This window comes from Cuculus canorus, chromosome 5 (genome assembly GCF_017976375.1).
Source record: "Cuculus canorus isolate bCucCan1 chromosome 5, bCucCan1.pri, whole genome shotgun sequence".
Lineage (NCBI taxonomy): Eukaryota > Metazoa > Chordata > Aves > Cuculiformes > Cuculidae > Cuculus > Cuculus canorus.
The window spans coordinates 16,523,510-16,539,104 of NC_071405.1; the positions used below are offsets into that span (position 1 = coordinate 16,523,510).

General features: G+C 62.3%; 4 protein-coding genes across 8 annotated transcripts; 3 read left to right on the forward strand and 1 right to left on the reverse strand.

Annotated features, from left to right (window-relative positions):
• Positions 1–34: 34 nt before the first annotated feature.
• On the forward strand, positions 35–6,462 carry TKFC (triokinase and FMN cyclase). Its single transcript, XM_054067513.1, has 18 exons — positions 35–165; positions 1,019–1,085; positions 1,165–1,354; positions 1,980–2,090; positions 2,175–2,356; positions 2,460–2,538; positions 3,449–3,538; positions 3,661–3,695; positions 3,770–3,854; positions 3,925–4,014; positions 4,129–4,245; positions 4,413–4,532; positions 4,640–4,777; positions 5,386–5,492; positions 5,574–5,677; positions 5,750–5,783; positions 5,891–5,980; positions 6,164–6,462. The coding sequence occupies exons 2-18, from the start codon at positions 1,080–1,082 to the stop codon at positions 6,314–6,316; spliced, it is 1,731 nt and encodes a 576-aa protein (XP_053923488.1). The 5' UTR covers positions 35–165; positions 1,019–1,079; the 3' UTR covers positions 6,317–6,462.
• A 151-nt stretch (positions 6,463–6,613) lies between these two features.
• Positions 6,614–11,309, reverse strand: LOC104064411 (lysosomal membrane ascorbate-dependent ferrireductase CYB561A3). 3 transcript variants are annotated; one of them, XR_008449990.1, is made up of 6 exons: positions 10,202–10,345; positions 8,620–8,825; positions 8,346–8,554; positions 8,119–8,273; positions 7,706–7,858; positions 6,614–7,597 (listed from the first exon to the last, which is right to left on the reverse strand). XR_008449990.1 is itself a non-coding variant. In XM_054067510.1 (6 exons), the coding sequence occupies exons 1-6, from the start codon at positions 10,255–10,257 to the stop codon at positions 7,574–7,576; spliced, it is 807 nt and encodes a 268-aa protein (XP_053923485.1). In that variant the 5' UTR covers positions 10,258–10,345; the 3' UTR covers positions 6,622–7,573. The 3 variants fall into 3 exon arrangements, 2 of the variants coding, with proteins under 2 accessions (XP_053923485.1, XP_053923486.1); XM_054067510.1 differs by having other exon boundaries at positions 6,622–7,597; positions 7,706–7,862; XM_054067511.1 differs by lacking the exon at positions 10,202–10,345 and adding an exon at positions 11,194–11,309 and having other exon boundaries at positions 6,623–7,597; positions 7,706–7,862.
• TMEM138 (transmembrane protein 138) lies at positions 10,373–13,517 on the forward strand. 2 transcript variants are annotated; one of them, XM_054067512.1, is made up of 5 exons: positions 10,373–10,465; positions 11,702–11,940; positions 12,031–12,202; positions 13,083–13,158; positions 13,258–13,517. In XM_054067512.1, the coding sequence occupies exons 2-5, from the start codon at positions 11,813–11,815 to the stop codon at positions 13,368–13,370; spliced, it is 489 nt and encodes a 162-aa protein (XP_053923487.1). In that variant the 5' UTR covers positions 10,373–10,465; positions 11,702–11,812; the 3' UTR covers positions 13,371–13,517. The 2 variants fall into 2 exon arrangements, with proteins under 2 accessions (XP_053923487.1, XP_009565040.1); XM_009566745.2 differs by lacking the exon at positions 10,373–10,465 and having other exon boundaries at positions 11,319–11,940.
• Positions 13,518–14,224: 707 nt separating this feature from the next.
• Positions 14,225–15,563, forward strand: TMEM216 (transmembrane protein 216). 2 transcript variants are annotated; one of them, XM_054067954.1, is made up of 5 exons: positions 14,225–14,323; positions 14,488–14,589; positions 14,951–15,043; positions 15,130–15,331; positions 15,431–15,563. In XM_054067954.1, the coding sequence occupies exons 1-5, from the start codon at positions 14,311–14,313 to the stop codon at positions 15,441–15,443; spliced, it is 423 nt and encodes a 140-aa protein (XP_053923929.1). In that variant the 5' UTR covers positions 14,225–14,310; the 3' UTR covers positions 15,444–15,563. The 2 variants fall into 2 exon arrangements, with proteins under 2 accessions (XP_053923929.1, XP_053923928.1); XM_054067953.1 differs by having other exon boundaries at positions 14,226–14,323; positions 15,428–15,563.
• The last annotated feature ends 32 nt before the right edge of the window (positions 15,564–15,595 follow it).

Sequence of the window (15,595 nt, forward strand, 5' to 3'; positions counted from 1 at the left end):
GCGCGCACGGGGAGCGCGGCCTCACCGCCCGCCGCCGCCACCGCACCTTCCTTCCGCCCGCCCGCACTGACGTCACCGGAAGTGGCCGCACGAGGCCTCTCTAGGCAGCTTGGAGGACCGCTCTAAGGCAGCTTGGAGAATCGCTGGGAGCAGACAAGGCGCGAGGTGGGGATGGGGGAGATGCTGGGGGTGGGCCCTGATGGGGGGAAAAAGAGGGGCCCATTCCGATTGAGGGTGCAAACCCTCGTCCCCCCCACCCTGGGGAATCCGCCACAGGGAGGGGGGGGAGGATCCCTCTCCCCCAAAAAGGGGTCCCTGCTGGGAGGAGGCATCCACCCCAGTCCCCTCTACCCCAAAATGAGTTTCCCCCTGAAAATAGGGTCCCTACTTGGGGTGCATCCACGTCTGTCACCCCCAACCCCCAAAAGGGGGGTCCTGATGGGGGGGGGGCACCCATCCTGGTTCCCCTCTCCCCCCCAAAAGGGGACTACCCCATCCCAAAAAGTGGTCCCTGATGAGGGAGTGTACCCGTAGTGGTCCTCCCACCCTAAAAGGAAATTGTCCCCCACCCAAAAAGTGGGGGGGGGGGGTCTCCCCAAAGGGTTCCCTGCTTGGGGATGCACTCACCCTGGTCTTCCCCCGACCTCAAAATGGGGTCTGACCCTGGTCCCCCTTCTCACAGCAAAAGGCGATTCTCCCCAAAAAAAGGGGGTCCCTGGAGGGTTGCACCCAACCGAGACCCCCGTCACCCCCAAAGGGGTCTCCCCTCTCCAAAAAGGAGTTCCAGATGGTGAGGGTGCACCCACCCTGCTCCCCCCACCCCAAAAGGGGGGTCTCCCCAAAGAGGGGATCCCTGCTGGGGGGTTCTCCCACCCCAGAAGGTGGTTCCCGTTTGGGCCAACCCTGAGCCCAGCTCCCCACACCCCAGACACCCTACTTCCTGCCCCGTCCCCCTCCTGCCGTCCCCGTGCCGGGCCAGGCCACCTGTGTGGACCTTGCCCTTGCCACCTCCCAGCAGAATTTGGCCTCAGAGCTGAAGGCTTTGTGGGATCCTCCACCATCTCCACCACACCGGCTGCATGGAGGTGAGCCCAGGGCGGTGAGGACCTCCCCAGATCCCCCCCAACCCTGTGCCCTCCCACCACCACCTGTCTGTGCTGCTAGGTCCCCAAGAAGCTGGTGAACTCGGTGACGGGCTGCGCTGATGATGCTCTGGCGGGGCTGGTGGCCTGCAACGCCAACCTCCGGCTCCTGCAGGGCCACCGGGTGGTCCTGCGTGCTGATCTGGTGGCCATCAAGGGCCGAGTGGCTTTGCTTTCCGGAGGGGGCTCCGGCCACGAGCCAGCGCATGCAGGTGAGACCCCACCTCCACAGGAGGACATGGAGCTGTTGGAGCTAGTGCAGAGGAGGCCACAGAGATGATGCGAGGGCTGGAGCACCTCCCATCTGAGGCCAGCTGGAAGAGTTGGGGTTGTTCAGCCTGGAGAAGAGAAGGCTGCGTGGAGACCTTAGAGCAGCTTCCAGGACTGAAAGGGGTTCCAGGAAAGCTGGGGAGGGGCTCTTGATCAGGGAGTGCAGGGACAGGATGAGGGGAAGGGTTTGGAGCTGAAGTACGGGAGACTGAGATGAGATCTTGGGGAGAAGTATTTTGCTGTGAAGGTGGGGAGGCCCTGGCCCAGGTTGCCCAGAGCAGTGGTGGCTGCCCCATTCCTGGAGGTGTTGAAGGCCAGGTTGGATGGGGCTTGGAGCCCCTGATCCAGTGGGAGGTGTCCCTGCCCATGGGACACTGGATGTTCCATGGTTGAAACTGGATGAGCTTTGAGGTCTCTTCCAACCCAAACCATTCTGTGACAAGAAGGTGAAGCTGGATGAGCTTTAAGGTCGCTTTAAACTGAAACCGTTCCATGATTCTATGATTCCATGACCTCTTGAGGCAGCTGCTCCCAGCACAGCCTCGAGCACCCCATCCTGTTCCTCAGGGTACATCGGGAAGGGGATGCTGACCGGTGTGGTGGCCGGTGCCGTCTTCACCTCTCCAGCCGTGGGCAGCATCTTGGCGGCCATCCGAGCAGTGACAGAGGCTGGCGCAGGTAGGGTGACACGGTGGTGTGTGGATTGGGGCGTCCCTTTCCTCCATGGCTTCATTCCCCACCAATCTTTCTGTCCCCCCACAGCTGGGACGCTCCTCATTGTGAAGAATTACACTGGAGATCGCCTCAACTTCGGGCTGGCGTTGGAGCGGGCACGGGCAGAGGGGGCCGACGTGCAGATGGTGGTGGTGGGGGATGACAGCGCCTTCACTGCGCCAAAGAAAGCTGGGCGGCGCGGGTTGTGTGGCACCATCCTCGTCCATAAGGTCCAAAACATGTCCAGGACCTGCAGGGGTGGAGGGATTTGGGGGAACAGAGATTTTGGAGAGATGGGATCTGGAGGTCCCTCACCCATTGATGTCTTTGCAGGTCGCTGGGGCTCTGGCTGAGAAGGGAGCAAGCTTGGATGAGATCGTGAAGAAGGTGTCAGCAGTCATCAAAGCCATGGGTGGGTGCATGGGTATTGGTGCTCCCGGGGACAACGTTGTGTCATGTCCCCTCTCCTCCCCATCCCTTCTGGCAGTTCACAGCCCCAGGGCAAGCGCAGGGTCCTGCACCTGGGTCGGGGCAAACCCAAGCACAGATCCAGGTTGAGTGGAGAATGGATTGGGAGCAGCCCTGAGGAGAAAGTCCTCAGGGTACCTGGGGGAGAAGCTCAACAGGAGCTGGCAACGTGTGCTCACAACCCAGAAACCACCCGTGTCGTGGGCTGCATCCAGAGCAGTGGGACCAGCAGGGAGGGAGGGGATTCTGACCCTCTGCTCCACTCTGTGAGACCCACCTGGAGCCCTGCGTCCAGTTCTAGAGTCTCAGCACAGGGAGGACATGGAGCTGTTGGAGCGAGTGCAGAGGAGGCCACGGAGATGATGCGAGGGCTGGAGCACCTCCTGCCCAAGGCCAGCCTGGGAGAGTTTGGGTTGTTGAGCCTGGAGAAGAGAAGGCTGAGGGGAGACATTAGAGCAGTTTCCAGGACTGAAAGGGGCTCCAGGAAAGCTGGGGAGGGGCTCTGGATCAGGGAGTGCACGGACAGGATGAGGGAAAGGGTTTGGAACTGGAAGGGGTGAGATTGAGATGAGATCTTGGGGAGAAATGTTTTGCTGTGAGGGTGGGGAGGCCCTGTCCCAGGTTGCCCAGAGCAGTGTTGGCTGCCCCATCCCTGGAGGTGTTGAAGGCCAGGTTGGATGGGTCTTGGAGCCCCTGATCCAGTGGGAGGTGTCCTTGCCCCTGGCAGGGGGTGGAACTGGCTGGGCTTTGAAGTCCCTTCCAACCCATTCCATGATTCCATGAAATCAGATCCCCTCCTGTGACACCACCCCGCCAAACTGCCCACCTTAACCCGGTCTCCCCTCCCCTTGCAGGTACCCTGGGTCTCAGCCTGTCACCCTGCAGCGTTCCAGGATCCAAGCCCACCTTCCAGCTGGCTGACGATGAGATGGAGCTGGGGCTGGGTGAGGAGCTGCCCCCTTGTATCTCCCCACTGGGGGCTCAGTGTCCCTTGTCCCCCCAGCGCAGCCCTTGCCCGGTGCAGGAGGTGCCCGTGGCGTGGGGTGATGCCTCCTCCTCTCCGCAGGGATCCATGGTGAGGCAGGCGTGCACAGGATGAAGGTGAGTGCTCCAACCTCTATCCTTGCTCCCCAAACTGCCCGGCTCCACCATCACGGCTGCCCTGTCCCCCCCAGCTGCTGCCAGCGGACGAGGCAGTAGAGACAATGCTGGCACACATGACGGACCCCTCCAACGTCTCCTGCCTCCCCGTGAGCTCCGGTGAGCCCCCTCACCCTCCGCCACTCCCCAAACCCTTGTGTGGGGGTCTCATCCTGCCCCTTCCCTCCAGGAGCCTCCGTGGTACTGGTGGTGAACAACCTGGGAGGGTTGTCCTGCCTGGAGCTGGGCATCGTGGCCGGCGCGGCCGTGCGCCGCTTGGGTGAGTGTAGGGGGGGATTTTGGGGTTCTATTTCCTGCCTCTGTCCCTTGTGCGCCTGGAGACCCTTCGTCTAGCCCCGTCCTCACTCCCGGACCTCCCCCACCTTGCCCGCAGAGAGCCGAGGTGTCCACATCGCCCGGGTCTTGGTGGGCTCCTTCATGACGGCGCTGGAGATGGCTGGGGTCTCCCTCACCCTCATGCTGGTGGATGAGGAACTCGTGGGGCTGCTTGGTGAGTGCCGGATGGCCAGAATGTGGCATGGGATGGGGACACGGACGTCCACAGCTGTTGGGTGATGGGATGGCGAGGTGTCCCAAGGTGTCCTGGACACACTGACAAAGATTCAGTGGAGTCTTGGAAGCCATGACTCGCCTTTCTCTCACCTCTGGCTCCTCCAGATGCCAAAACCACGGCCATGGCTTGGCCCAACCTCCCTGCGGCGCCTGCAGCGAGCAAGAGGCAGGAGATACCAGCACCAAAAGAGGGACCAAGGACCACACAGCAGGAGACCAGCACGGGTATGGGCCCCCCTGGGGAGCTGGAGTCCCCAAGGACATCACTGCCTCGTGCCTCAGTTTCCCCCTCCCTCACAGGGATGGACAGGGATGACATCTCTTCCCTGCAGGGCCCAGCGCAGCACGGGTGCAGCTGGTCCTGGAGCGGGTTTGCAGCACCTTGCTCGAGATGCAGGAGAAGCTCAATGAGCTGGACCGTGCGGCCGGTGATGGTGACTGTGGCCACACGCACGCTCGGGCTGCCCGAGGTGGGTGCTGGGGCGGAGCAGACAGGGATTTGTGGTGAGGGGGCACCCCACCAGGCCCTCCCAGGGGCGGGGTCTTCTCTGGGACCTCCCTCTGTGGGAAGTGGGGAACCCTCAGCTCTGCTCTCAACATGAGGAGCAGGATCTGCCCCCAAGCTGCCCCTTCCTGGGGGACAGGAGGACCCCCCGCAGGCCATAGCTTCCTGGGGACAGGATCCGCCCCCCATTATCCCTTCCTAGGGGACAGGGTCTCCCTCCAGCTGTCCCTTCCTGGGGAACAGGCTCCACCTAAACCATCCCCTCCTGGGAGACAGAATTCCTCCCAGCCATCCCTTCCTCGGAGACAGGGTCCCTCCCAGCCGTCCCTTCCTTGGGGACAGGGTCCCCCTCAGCTGTTCCACCCTGGCAGCCCCAGCCCTGAAATGCCTCTGCTCCCAGCAGCATGGGGCGATTTGTGGAAATCCCTGCTTGTCCCCAAGGGACGGGAATCCCCAGGTGTCCCTGGGACATTTAGGAGTCCCCAGCTGACCCCAGGGCTGAGGGAGGTCCCCAGGGCCCTGTGGGGCAGCCAAGGGCAGCGCCCCAGCCTCTTCTCGCCTCCGTCCCTGCAGCGATCCAGGAGTGGGTGCGCTCTGAGCCCCTGCCAGCAGCCCCGGCTCAGCTCCTCTCAGCCCTGGCTGATCTCCTGCTGGAGAAGATGGGGGGCTCCTCCGGCGTGGTGAGTGTGGGGCAAGCAGAGGGGCTGTGGGGCGAGCAGAGAGGATGTGGGGCTGAGTGTGGGACCCTGGCTGTGCCACAGCTCTACGGGCTGTTCCTGACGGCAGCCGCTCGGGCCCTGCTTGGCCGCAATGACCTCCCCGCGTGGGCTGACGCCATGGACGCCGGCACCGAAGCCATGGGGCGGTGAGTGCCGCTGGACCCCCATGATCCCAAATCCCGGTGCGGGACCCTGGCAACCCCCTGCATCCCATGCAGGTATGGTGGAGCCGCGCCGGGGGACAGGACGATGGTGAGTGCCGGCATTCTGAGGGATGTGGGGCAGAGCTGCCCCACTGACCACAAGCTCCGGGGGCTGCTGCAGCTCTGGTGCTCAGCCCCATTCCTGGTGTCTCCCAGCTGGATTCCATGTGTGCTGCGGCGCAGGCTCTGGCTGCCCTGCGCAGCCCCAGTGCAGAGCTGCTGCCGGTGCTCAGTGCCGCTGTGCAGGTATGGACACTGGAGATAGGGTGGGAATCGCTGCACTGGGCTGCCCCACAGATGTGCCGGCTGCCCTACATGTGTGCTGATCACCCTATATGTGTGCCGGCTGCCCCACGGATGCACCAGCTGTCCCACATGCATGCTGGCTGCCCCAGCTGCATCCCTTACACCCCCTGTTTTCCCTGGCAGAGCGCAGAGGCCGCAGCGGAGGCCACGAGGCACATGGAAGCTGGGGCGGGCAGGGCCAGCTACATCAGCTCAGCCGAGCTGCGGCAGCCAGATCCCGGCGCGGTGGCTGTGGCAGCCGTGCTGCGAGCTGTGCTGGAAGGGCTGCAGAGCTGAAGCATTCTCAGCCCTGTGCCACCTCTTCAGGGTGGACATCCTCAGGACGAGGACGTGTCAGCACACCCCATTTCTCCCAGTAAACCTTTGTGTTGATCCCATTAAACCTTTTTGGTCCCCACAGCCTGGCCCAGAGCATCCATCCCTGTGTCAGGGATGGGAAATTGGGGATTGGGGCTGGCAGGGACACAGCCAGCTCCTCCAGAACATTCCGACATGAAAGGGGACAGAGGCAGGGTTCCTGTGCGAGAGCGCCCGGGAGGAAGGAAGCCACTGCGCTGGCCACAAGCCCTCCCAGGGCTCACATGGCCCTAGGCACATGGCCTGGAGGAGGCTGTGGGCAAAGGACAAGGAAGAACTGTTGGCAGAGCCCACCTGGTCACATGGAGTGGCTCCAAAAATGGGAAAGGACCTGGAATGAGCAGGGGAAACAACCAGAATGAGCCCAGGTGCCAGGGAAGCCCTGCCTACCAGCAGCAGAAGGGAAAGTAGGAGGCAGCGAGGACAAGCAGGGCACCGGGATTCACTCCCTGGGCACCCACCTGTTCTATCCCAGCTTCTCAGGTTTCCCTTGTCCCCAGGGATGCAAGTGTGGGAACGCTGCAGGAGCCAGCAGTTTATTACATGTCCATGAAGGCTGCTCAGTTGGTCCTGAGGGAAAGGCATGGCCTGAGGGTCTCTTCCATCCTGGAATATCTGGCACAGGAGATGGTCCCAGGATTGGCAGTGCTGACAGGCACATGGATGCTGCTCCAGTGGCTTCTGACTTGATGAGGCTCTGAATGCTCCACTGAGGAATGGTCAGAGAGCAGCTAGTTCGGCACGGACCAAGGTCTAGGATGGCACTGTGGGGTCAGAGGGCTGGAGAGCAGCCAGTTCGGCGTGCATCGAGGTGTATGATGGCACTGTGGGGTCAGAGAGGGCTGGAGAGCAGCCACGTGGTCATAAATCAAGGTCCAGGCATGAGAGGCCAGCTTGACCCAGCAGGAACTGGCAAGCAGAAGCCCAAGGATGCAGGCAGGAGCATCCCGCTGCAGCTGCCGTCATCCCACAGCAGGCAGGAGGCCAATGCCAGGCCACAGAAGAGGTGGAGAGATGTCCTCACCGCAGCTGTACGGGAACTGAGCCCGTTCCTGGCAGACCAGGAGATCTGGTGAGGGCAAGCAATGCGCAGAGAGCAGGACCGGCAGAGCAGTGATGGCATTGGAGAGCTCAGGGCTGGTACCTCAGGAAGGCAGGGAGAGACCTCGGCAGGAATCAGCGCTCAGCGGTGAGCAGGGGCTGCGGGGAGAGCAGGAGTGAGCCAGGTGGTGGTGGGAAGCAGCTCTGCCAGCTCAGCTTCCCAAAGCCACCCTGCGATCCATCATGCTCCGAGTACGGAGCTGGTACCTGGCAAGAGTCGGGGGAATCGGCATCGGGGCGCTTCCAGCTTGGCTTGGCGAGGGCACCCACCACCAGCACCCCAAAAAGGATGATCAGGAGCCCCAGCGTGTTGGCAAATACAGCCTCGGCAGGCAAGTGCTTGTAGTCCATCGTCCCATTCTTCCTTGGGAGAAGAGAAGCCAAGAGCTTTCCTGGCTGATCCCAGCCTTCCCCTAAGCCCACGCAGCCCCGTTGCCACCCAGCAGCAGGGAGCTGTGCAGGTTAACCACACACCTGAGGGGGAAATCGCTCACTTCCCTTCACCACCCTGAGCTCAGTTTCACTACCAGTCACTTCTGGCCCCAACAACCCACTCAAATCCCCAACTCTGAGCCTTTTTTCCCTGCGAGGCCTCTCCCCGCGCCTGCTGTGATGCTTACAGGCTGAAGAAGAGCTTCTCGTTGATGCCCGACACGCACGAAGCCACAGAAAGCAGAAGGATGATGGAGCCAAAGAAGACGTGGACGGGTTTGTAGAGGGCACGGAGCCAGGCAGGAGCCCAGGGAAGCAGGAACGCGCTGAAACCAGCCAGCCACTGCGAAGAGAGGAGGAGAGGATGAGGGATAGGGGGCAAACAAGGATACTTGGAGCTAGGGGCAGCACCCACCTGGCAGGAGTAGAGCAGGACGGTGGCCAGTCCCAGCCAGCTGTGCAGCGAGTACATATTGGGCGTCCCTTGCTCATTGTGGAAGCGAAAGACAGCCGCCAGCCCCAAAACAGCCAGGATGAAAGCTGCCAACGCCAGGGCACCATGCAGAACCTTCCAGGGAAGCTTGGGGCCACTCCATGCCGGTGGCAAGCGGTAAACCAGAGCCGCTGTTGGATAAGAGGGGTTAGAAAAGAGCCGTGCCGCTGCTGCGCCACCCCGCATGCCCACTCACCTGCGCCGTACAGCACCACCATGCCCGTCACCATCAGCACCGGGTGCCAGTTGAATGTCTGGATGCTGCCATCCAAGGAGAAGCCGCCGCGCCAATGCTGGCACCAAGCACTCACGAAGGCCACGCAGATGAAGCCCAAGCCACCCAGGAAGGCACAAAAGGGTAGGAAAGGCAGATCCAACATCTCCGCAATGGGATGGCGGTGCCTGGGGAAGAAAGAGGAGAGCTCTCAGCTTCTCTGACGGTGCCGGCTGTTGTCTCTGAGCAGAAACCTCCAGGGAGGAACTAGAAAGGGGAACCAGGCGCCCCGAGGAGGGACAGCCCTGGCCCAGCTGCTGCCCGGCCGGGAAAGGATGCCAGGGATGAAGCCATCTAGGGTCAAAACACTCCCCTGCAGCGCCAGCTCCGTTGGGAGTACCCCAGCACTGGGCCCCACAGAGTGTCCAGGTGTCTCCTATAACCCGGCATTTCCCCCTCCCAGTGCCTTACATTGTCCCCAGAAACTCCCAATCCATCCCCCTTCCTCCCTCACACCCACAAATCCTCTTTCCACCCCCTCTCAGCACCCACAGCACAGGGTTCACCCCAGCTAGGTGCAAAGAGGCACAACTGTACTGCCCAACCCTGGCACCCCCGGCACCTCCGCTTGCCCCACTGGAATTTGGGGGGGACCCACTGGAAACAGCCCCACAGTCGCCCTTGAGCAGGAGTGGGGCTGTGCTCATTTGCCTGCTGATTTGCATCTGCCCCAGAAATAGCTATTTCTGTCTCCTCTAGGGAGGGGGACAGCCTCGTGCCCCCACCATCGCGTATCAGCTGCCCCACGGGACTACGAGGCACGAGGTGGGTGGGACATGACCTCCCTGAGGGACACGAGCTCAGCCACCCACTTGCTCTGAGGCTTTGCAACACTCTCTACAGTGATAAGTGGCCCCAAGGGTCCCCCAGGGCTCTGCCCCACAGCTTCCGAAAACCCTATGGACGTGGGGCCTGGTCCGATGGCTCCCCCAAATCCTATGGACATGGAGCCTGGCCCCATGGTGCCCCTAAAACCTGAGGACATGGGACTCAGTCCCACATCTCCCCTAAATCCTGGGGACGCAAGTCCCAGCCCCATAGCTCCCTAAAGCCCTATGGATGTGGCTATGGACGCAGGGCCCAGCCCCACAGCTTCCCCAGAGCCCAGGGACCTGGGGTCTTTTCCCCCAGACACTGCGGACGCGGGGTCAGGCCCCACGGCTCACTCAGAACCTGAGGATGCAGGGCCTGGCCGCACGGCCTCCCCTGACCTTGGGGACGTGGGGTCTGGCCCCACAGCTCCTCTAAAACCTGGGGACATGGGGCTCGGCCCCACAGCTCCCTCTGACCTTGGGGAAGTGGGGTCTGGCCCCACAGCTCACCTAAAACCTGAGAACATGGGGCTCCCCCAAACCTTGTGGGCATGGGATCTGGCCCCACAGCTCCCCTAGACCCTGGGAATACGGCTCTCCCAGGTCCCGGGCACACAAGGCCTTCCTCACGGCGCCCCCAGACGGTGAGGACGCGAGTCCCGGCCCCACGGCTCCCCGTGGCCGCCCCTCACCCCCGCCCGTCGGACTCCTCCGCCTCCCCCGCCTCGGCACCGCCGGGCGCCTCCATATTGGCCGGTGCCGCTCTGCCCGCTCGTCTCAATGGTGTCTCCCGCTCAACGCCTGAAGGGGCCCCAGTGACCAACGAGAGTGGCGGCTAGAGCGGACCCCCCCCCCCCCCGCCCGCCCGCGCAGAGTACTCCAACCGCTCGCTTCCGCTTCTGGCCCCGCCTGGCGGGCTACGGCGTTGCCTTGGGGACGGGTGATGGCGGCCGCGGGTCAGCGAGGGGCCAAGCCCGGGGGAAGGGGAGTCAGGGAGAATTTGCGGGACCCGTGGGAAAAGAGGGGCATAGAGGGGTCAGAGAGGTGTGAGGGCCCTGTGGGAAGGAGGGGGGGCAGGGAGAATTGGGGAGGGTGTGGGAAAGGGAGGACACAGGGAGAATTGGGGGGATCCATGTAAAGGGGGGATACAGGGAGAACTGGGGGGGCATGGGAGTTGGGGTCGGAGGATGTTTGAAAGGCGGGGCACGGGGAGGGGTTAGGGAGAACTGGGGGGGCGTCTTGTGGGGGGAGGCCATGTGAATGGGCGGTCAGAGACACTTACAGGGACCTGTGGGAAAGGGGGGGCACGGGGGGATCAGGGAGAATTGAGGGGGCCCTTGTGAATGGGGTGGGTCTGAGAGACTTGGGAGGATCTGTGTGAAGGGGGGGGACAGGGAGAATTGGGAGGGAGGTCAGGAGGGGCTATGGGAAGGAAGGGTGTGGGGAGGGGTCAGGGAGAACTAGGAGAATCTGGGGCGAGGGGCGTCATGGAGAATTGGGGGGGGGCTCTGTGAATGGGGGGGGTCAGAGAGACTTGCAGGGACCTGTGGGGAAGGGGGGCACAGGGGGGTCAGGGAAATAAGGGGGCAACCTTGGGCATGAGGGACACAGGGAGAATTGGGGGACCAGGATACGGGGGATCCCCCCTTTTCCTGTCCCCCAATCCCTCCAAGCCTCCCCTTACCTCCCTCTGCGTCCCTTCCTGGAGGAGCTACTGGCAGGGGAGACGCTGGCTCTGCCTGTCTGCTTCTCCCCAGCTCCCAAACTGCAGTGGCGTTCCCTCTCGGAGCAGCTGCTCCAGGCGGGATGCACGGGGCTGAGGTGGGGCAAAGGCGCAGGAGAGAATACAGCGTGTCCAAACCTGTGCCCGTAGCGTGGCCAGCTCAGCACTTTGGGGTTTGTCCAGCCAGAGAGGTAGCAAGGACCTGCCTGGATAATGATCCCAGGAATTGCGTGTCTCCCTTATCCTAAAATTCATTCCTGTTTGTTTCCTGAGGTCAGGGTGGGAGGGCAATGCCAAACCAGAGCCCGCTGCCTGGTGGGAAGAGTGGGGAGATAGCTCATTCCTGAGAGCCCGGGGTTGGAATTGGTGGGATTGGCTCTTGGATTCACCCTGCTTTGGATTTCCCATCGGAGAAGGTTTGCGAGGTGCAGGGGGTTCATCCCAAACCCAATCACTGCTCCCTTTCCAGGTCCTGACTGCAGGGAGAGGCGCCACTGAGCCCCTCTGGCTCCCACCATGAACTGGCTGCTCCATTCCTGGGGCTGCTGGAGCTGAGGGCTCCAAATCTCAGGACAAGAAGATGCTGCAGACCAGCAACTACAGCCTGGTGCTGTTCCTGCAGTTCCTCCTGCTTTTCTACGACCTCTTTGTCAATTCCTTCTCGGAGCTGCTCCGCACAGCCCCTGCCGTCCAGCTCGTCCTCTTCATGTGTGTGTGCCAGTGGGAGAGGTGAATGGTGCGGCGGAGCGGGAAAGCTGGGATTTCATTCCCTCTTTCCCTCTTTCTCTCCTCCCACAGCACCCAGGACATTGCCATTCTCTTCAACGTCATCATCATCTTCCTCATGTTCTTCAACACCTTCATCTTCCAGGCTGGGCTCATGAATCTTCTCTTCCACAAGTTTAAGGGAACGATCCTGCTCTCGGCGGCCTACCTGGGGCTTAGCATCTCCTTCCACGTCTGGATTATGGTAAGACTGCTGGATTCTCTTGAGGGAAGGCAGCAGAGGCAGAGCTTTGTTTCCCACAGCTACCTGCTCCCTCCCATCCTTCTCCTGGGAGAGGAAGGCTGTGATCCGCCACCGGATCGGTGTCCCCCTGCGATTCCCTCCCTGCAGACATCAGGCTGGCAGGGAGCTCCCCCATCCCAACCCCATCCCATCCCATTCCCTAAGGCAAAATTCCTCCCTGTAGGCTTGCAGGGAGCTTCCCAATCTCAACCCTTTTCCCTAAGGGAAAATCCCTCTGTGCAGGCATTGGGCTGGCAGGGAGCTCCCCCATCCCAGCTCTTTTTCCCTAAGGACCATGACCTGCTGGAAAATCCTCTTTCCCTGAGGAAGTCCAGCAGCTCCAGCTCAGTGCTGGCACAGGAGCTGGATAATCCCTGTGGAATTCTGTGACAGCAGCTGCTGCTTTTCCTGGGGTTAATCCCCGGCAAATGCCAGTGCTCCAAGCCTGAAGCAGTCCCTTTTCCCACTGGCACCGATGGCTGTTGGTGTCCTGGCTGGGTCCAGGCATCCCCTTCCCCTTCTCTCTGTGACTGAATTCCCTCCTGTTCCCAAAGGAGCAGCTCCTACGCCATTCCCAGCCCCTGGACACCCCATTCCATTGGGATTGGCCTCTGGCTGAGGGTTCTGAGCTGAGGCTCCAGATGCCCGCGCGATGCCCCCAGGGCACGGATTGACAGGGATTTGCAGGGATCAGGAGTCTGAAGCCGAAATAGGGCCCAGCTCGCTGCCTAAATCCCCTGAGCCGCTTAACCTTTGGGATGGGAGCTGCTCCGGAGCCAGCATTGTCATTCCAGGCCTCTGGAATTGCCGCAGGCTCATTCTCATCTCCTGTCTCTCCTAGAACCTGCGTTGGCGTGACTCCAGCCGCTTCGTCTGGACCGAAGGTCTGCAGACCCTCTTTGTTTTCCAGCGGCTGGGTAAGGACACATGATTCCCGGCATTCCCAGCTGGAATCCAGCTCCATGAGGGGAGCCAGGAGTAGCATGAGGGTCCCCCTCATCCCGTTCCCTCCGCAGTGGCCGTGCTCTACTGCTACTTCTACAAGCGGACAGCGGTGCACCTGGGAGACCCCCTCTTCTACCAGGACTCGCTCTGGCTCCGCAAGGAGTTTGCCCAGTTCCGTGGATGATAGCTCCTTGGGAGGAGCTCCCAAGGGAATCTGGAATCAGCACACGGAGTCACTGGGAAGTAGGCGGTGCGTTGGGATCGTCCATCCCAGCACCTGGTGGGACTCAAGTGGTTTTGTAAATAGGGAAGGAATAAAGTGGGTTTTCTAGCTGTTTCCTGGTGTCTGTGACCAGCCTGGCTCTTCCCTTGCCCCCAGCTCCCATCCTTATGGATTTATCCCAGCTCAGCAGCTGCCAAGCAGGGCACTTCCCACCTCGCAGCATGGGATGCTGCTGCGCCTGAGGAAGCAGAAGGGATGTGGGAAGAGCCGGGGGCAGCCAGGGCTCCACAAAACCGATGTCACCACAACCTGTGTCCCCAGAACCCTCACAACTGGCGTCCCTGAACCAGAGGACCCCACACAAACCAGGGGATGCCACAAGCCAGGGTTACCGACAACTGAGGTTCCCATAATCCAGAGGTCCCCACAACCTGGGGATCGCCCAAACCCAAGAGTTCCCACAACCAGGGGTCCCCTCAGCCTGAGGGTTGCTGTAACCTGGGGATCCTCACAATAGAGGTACCTGCAGCCTGGGGCTCCCCATAACCTGTGGTTCCCCACAACCTGTGGGAGCCCACAACTAGGGTTTCTTATAGCCCAGAGGTCCCCACAACCAGGCTCCTCATAACCTAAGTCCCCAGAACTGTGAGTCCCCACAACCTGTGGCCTCCCACAACCCGGAGGACCACACAACTGGGGCTTCAACCATCCCAGGGCTCCCTACAACCTTGTCAGCCCGCCGCGGGACTCGAACCTGCAGTTAGGCTCTTGCCCCCACCGCTGCCCTCCCCAGTCCTCCCAAACCATAGAGAGGGACGAAGAGAGCGGCAGCGGCGCCTTCCCATCCAGTGTTACCGGAAGTCGCGAGGTGGCGGCGGCGCTTTCACCATGGAGACGGAAGATGGCGCCTAGGGGTGGGCCCGGGGATGCGGCGGGGTCGTTGCGGCCGGGACCGAGGGGGCAGCGGGGCCGCGACTCGGGGAGGCGGCGAGGCGGGAGTGGGAGCGACGCGTGGCGCGGCGGGGCCGGGAACGGGGCTGGGACCGGTCCTCCCCTTCATGGCCGCCCCCGCCCCCAGGCCGCCCGCGGCCCTCGGCGCCGCTGCAGGTGCTGCTCTTCCTCAACGGCTGGTACAGCGCCACCTTCTTCTTCCTGGAGGCCTTCGTCTTCGTCTACAAGGGTGAGAAACCCCGGGGCCCGGGGCTGGGGGGCTGGCCCTGGGGCAGCCATGTGTGCAGATCCTCAGGTCCAGGGCACTGGCCGCAAGGCAGCTGCGGGTGCCAGCCCTGAGGTGCCTGTGGGTGCTGGCTGGACCCAGAGTGCCCATGGGTGGTGGCCCAGGGTAGCTGCGGGTGCAGGTCCTGAGGTCCAGGGTGGGTGCTGGTCCCGGGGTGCCGGCCTCGAGACCCAGCAGGACCTTGGGCGCTGCCCCAGTGACCCAGGGTGGATGCTGGACCCGAGGCCCAGGATGCCCATGGGTGCCAGCCTTGGGCCCCAGGGTGGGTGCTGGCCTCAGGTGGCAGTGGTGCCTGTGTCCGCAGCGCTGCTGCTGCCATACCCAGTCTCCAACCTGGCGCTGGACCTGCTCCTGCTCTTCCTCTACCTCGGCACCGAAGCCATCCGCATCTTCTTCGGTAAGGCCAAGCAAGGGGACACTGGGCTCCGAAGCCCCTCAGGAGGTGCTGGGATGGCAGCGGTACCGTTTTCCGTCTCCCTGCAGGCTCCAAGGGCAACCTGTGCCGGCGGAAGTTGCCGCTCTCCATCGGGCTGGCCCTCACTGTCCCGGCAGCTGTGATGGCAATTTATTACCTGCTGCTGCAGACGTATGCACTTCGCCTGGAAGCCATCCTCAGCGCCATCCTCCTCCTCTTCTACACCCTGGAGCTGCTCCTGGGCAGCCTGGCGCTGGTCTCCTTCTCCAGGTACTGCTTCCTGGGAAGCTGGGGAATGCTGGGGCACAGCTGGAGCCGGCACAGTGGAGCTGGAACCCATGCGTCATCCTCTTTCCTCCTTTGCAGCAGGAATTCTTACTGAGATCCTCTGCAGCACAGGAACGCGAGGAGACGGGGATCCAGGAGTGCCGGCCTGGAGTCCCATTCCAGATGGGAATCTTGTGCTAGGGTGGGGGTTCTCCACCAAGATGCAGCCCCCGGGGCTTGTGACATGCAGGTCAGTTTGAGGGACAG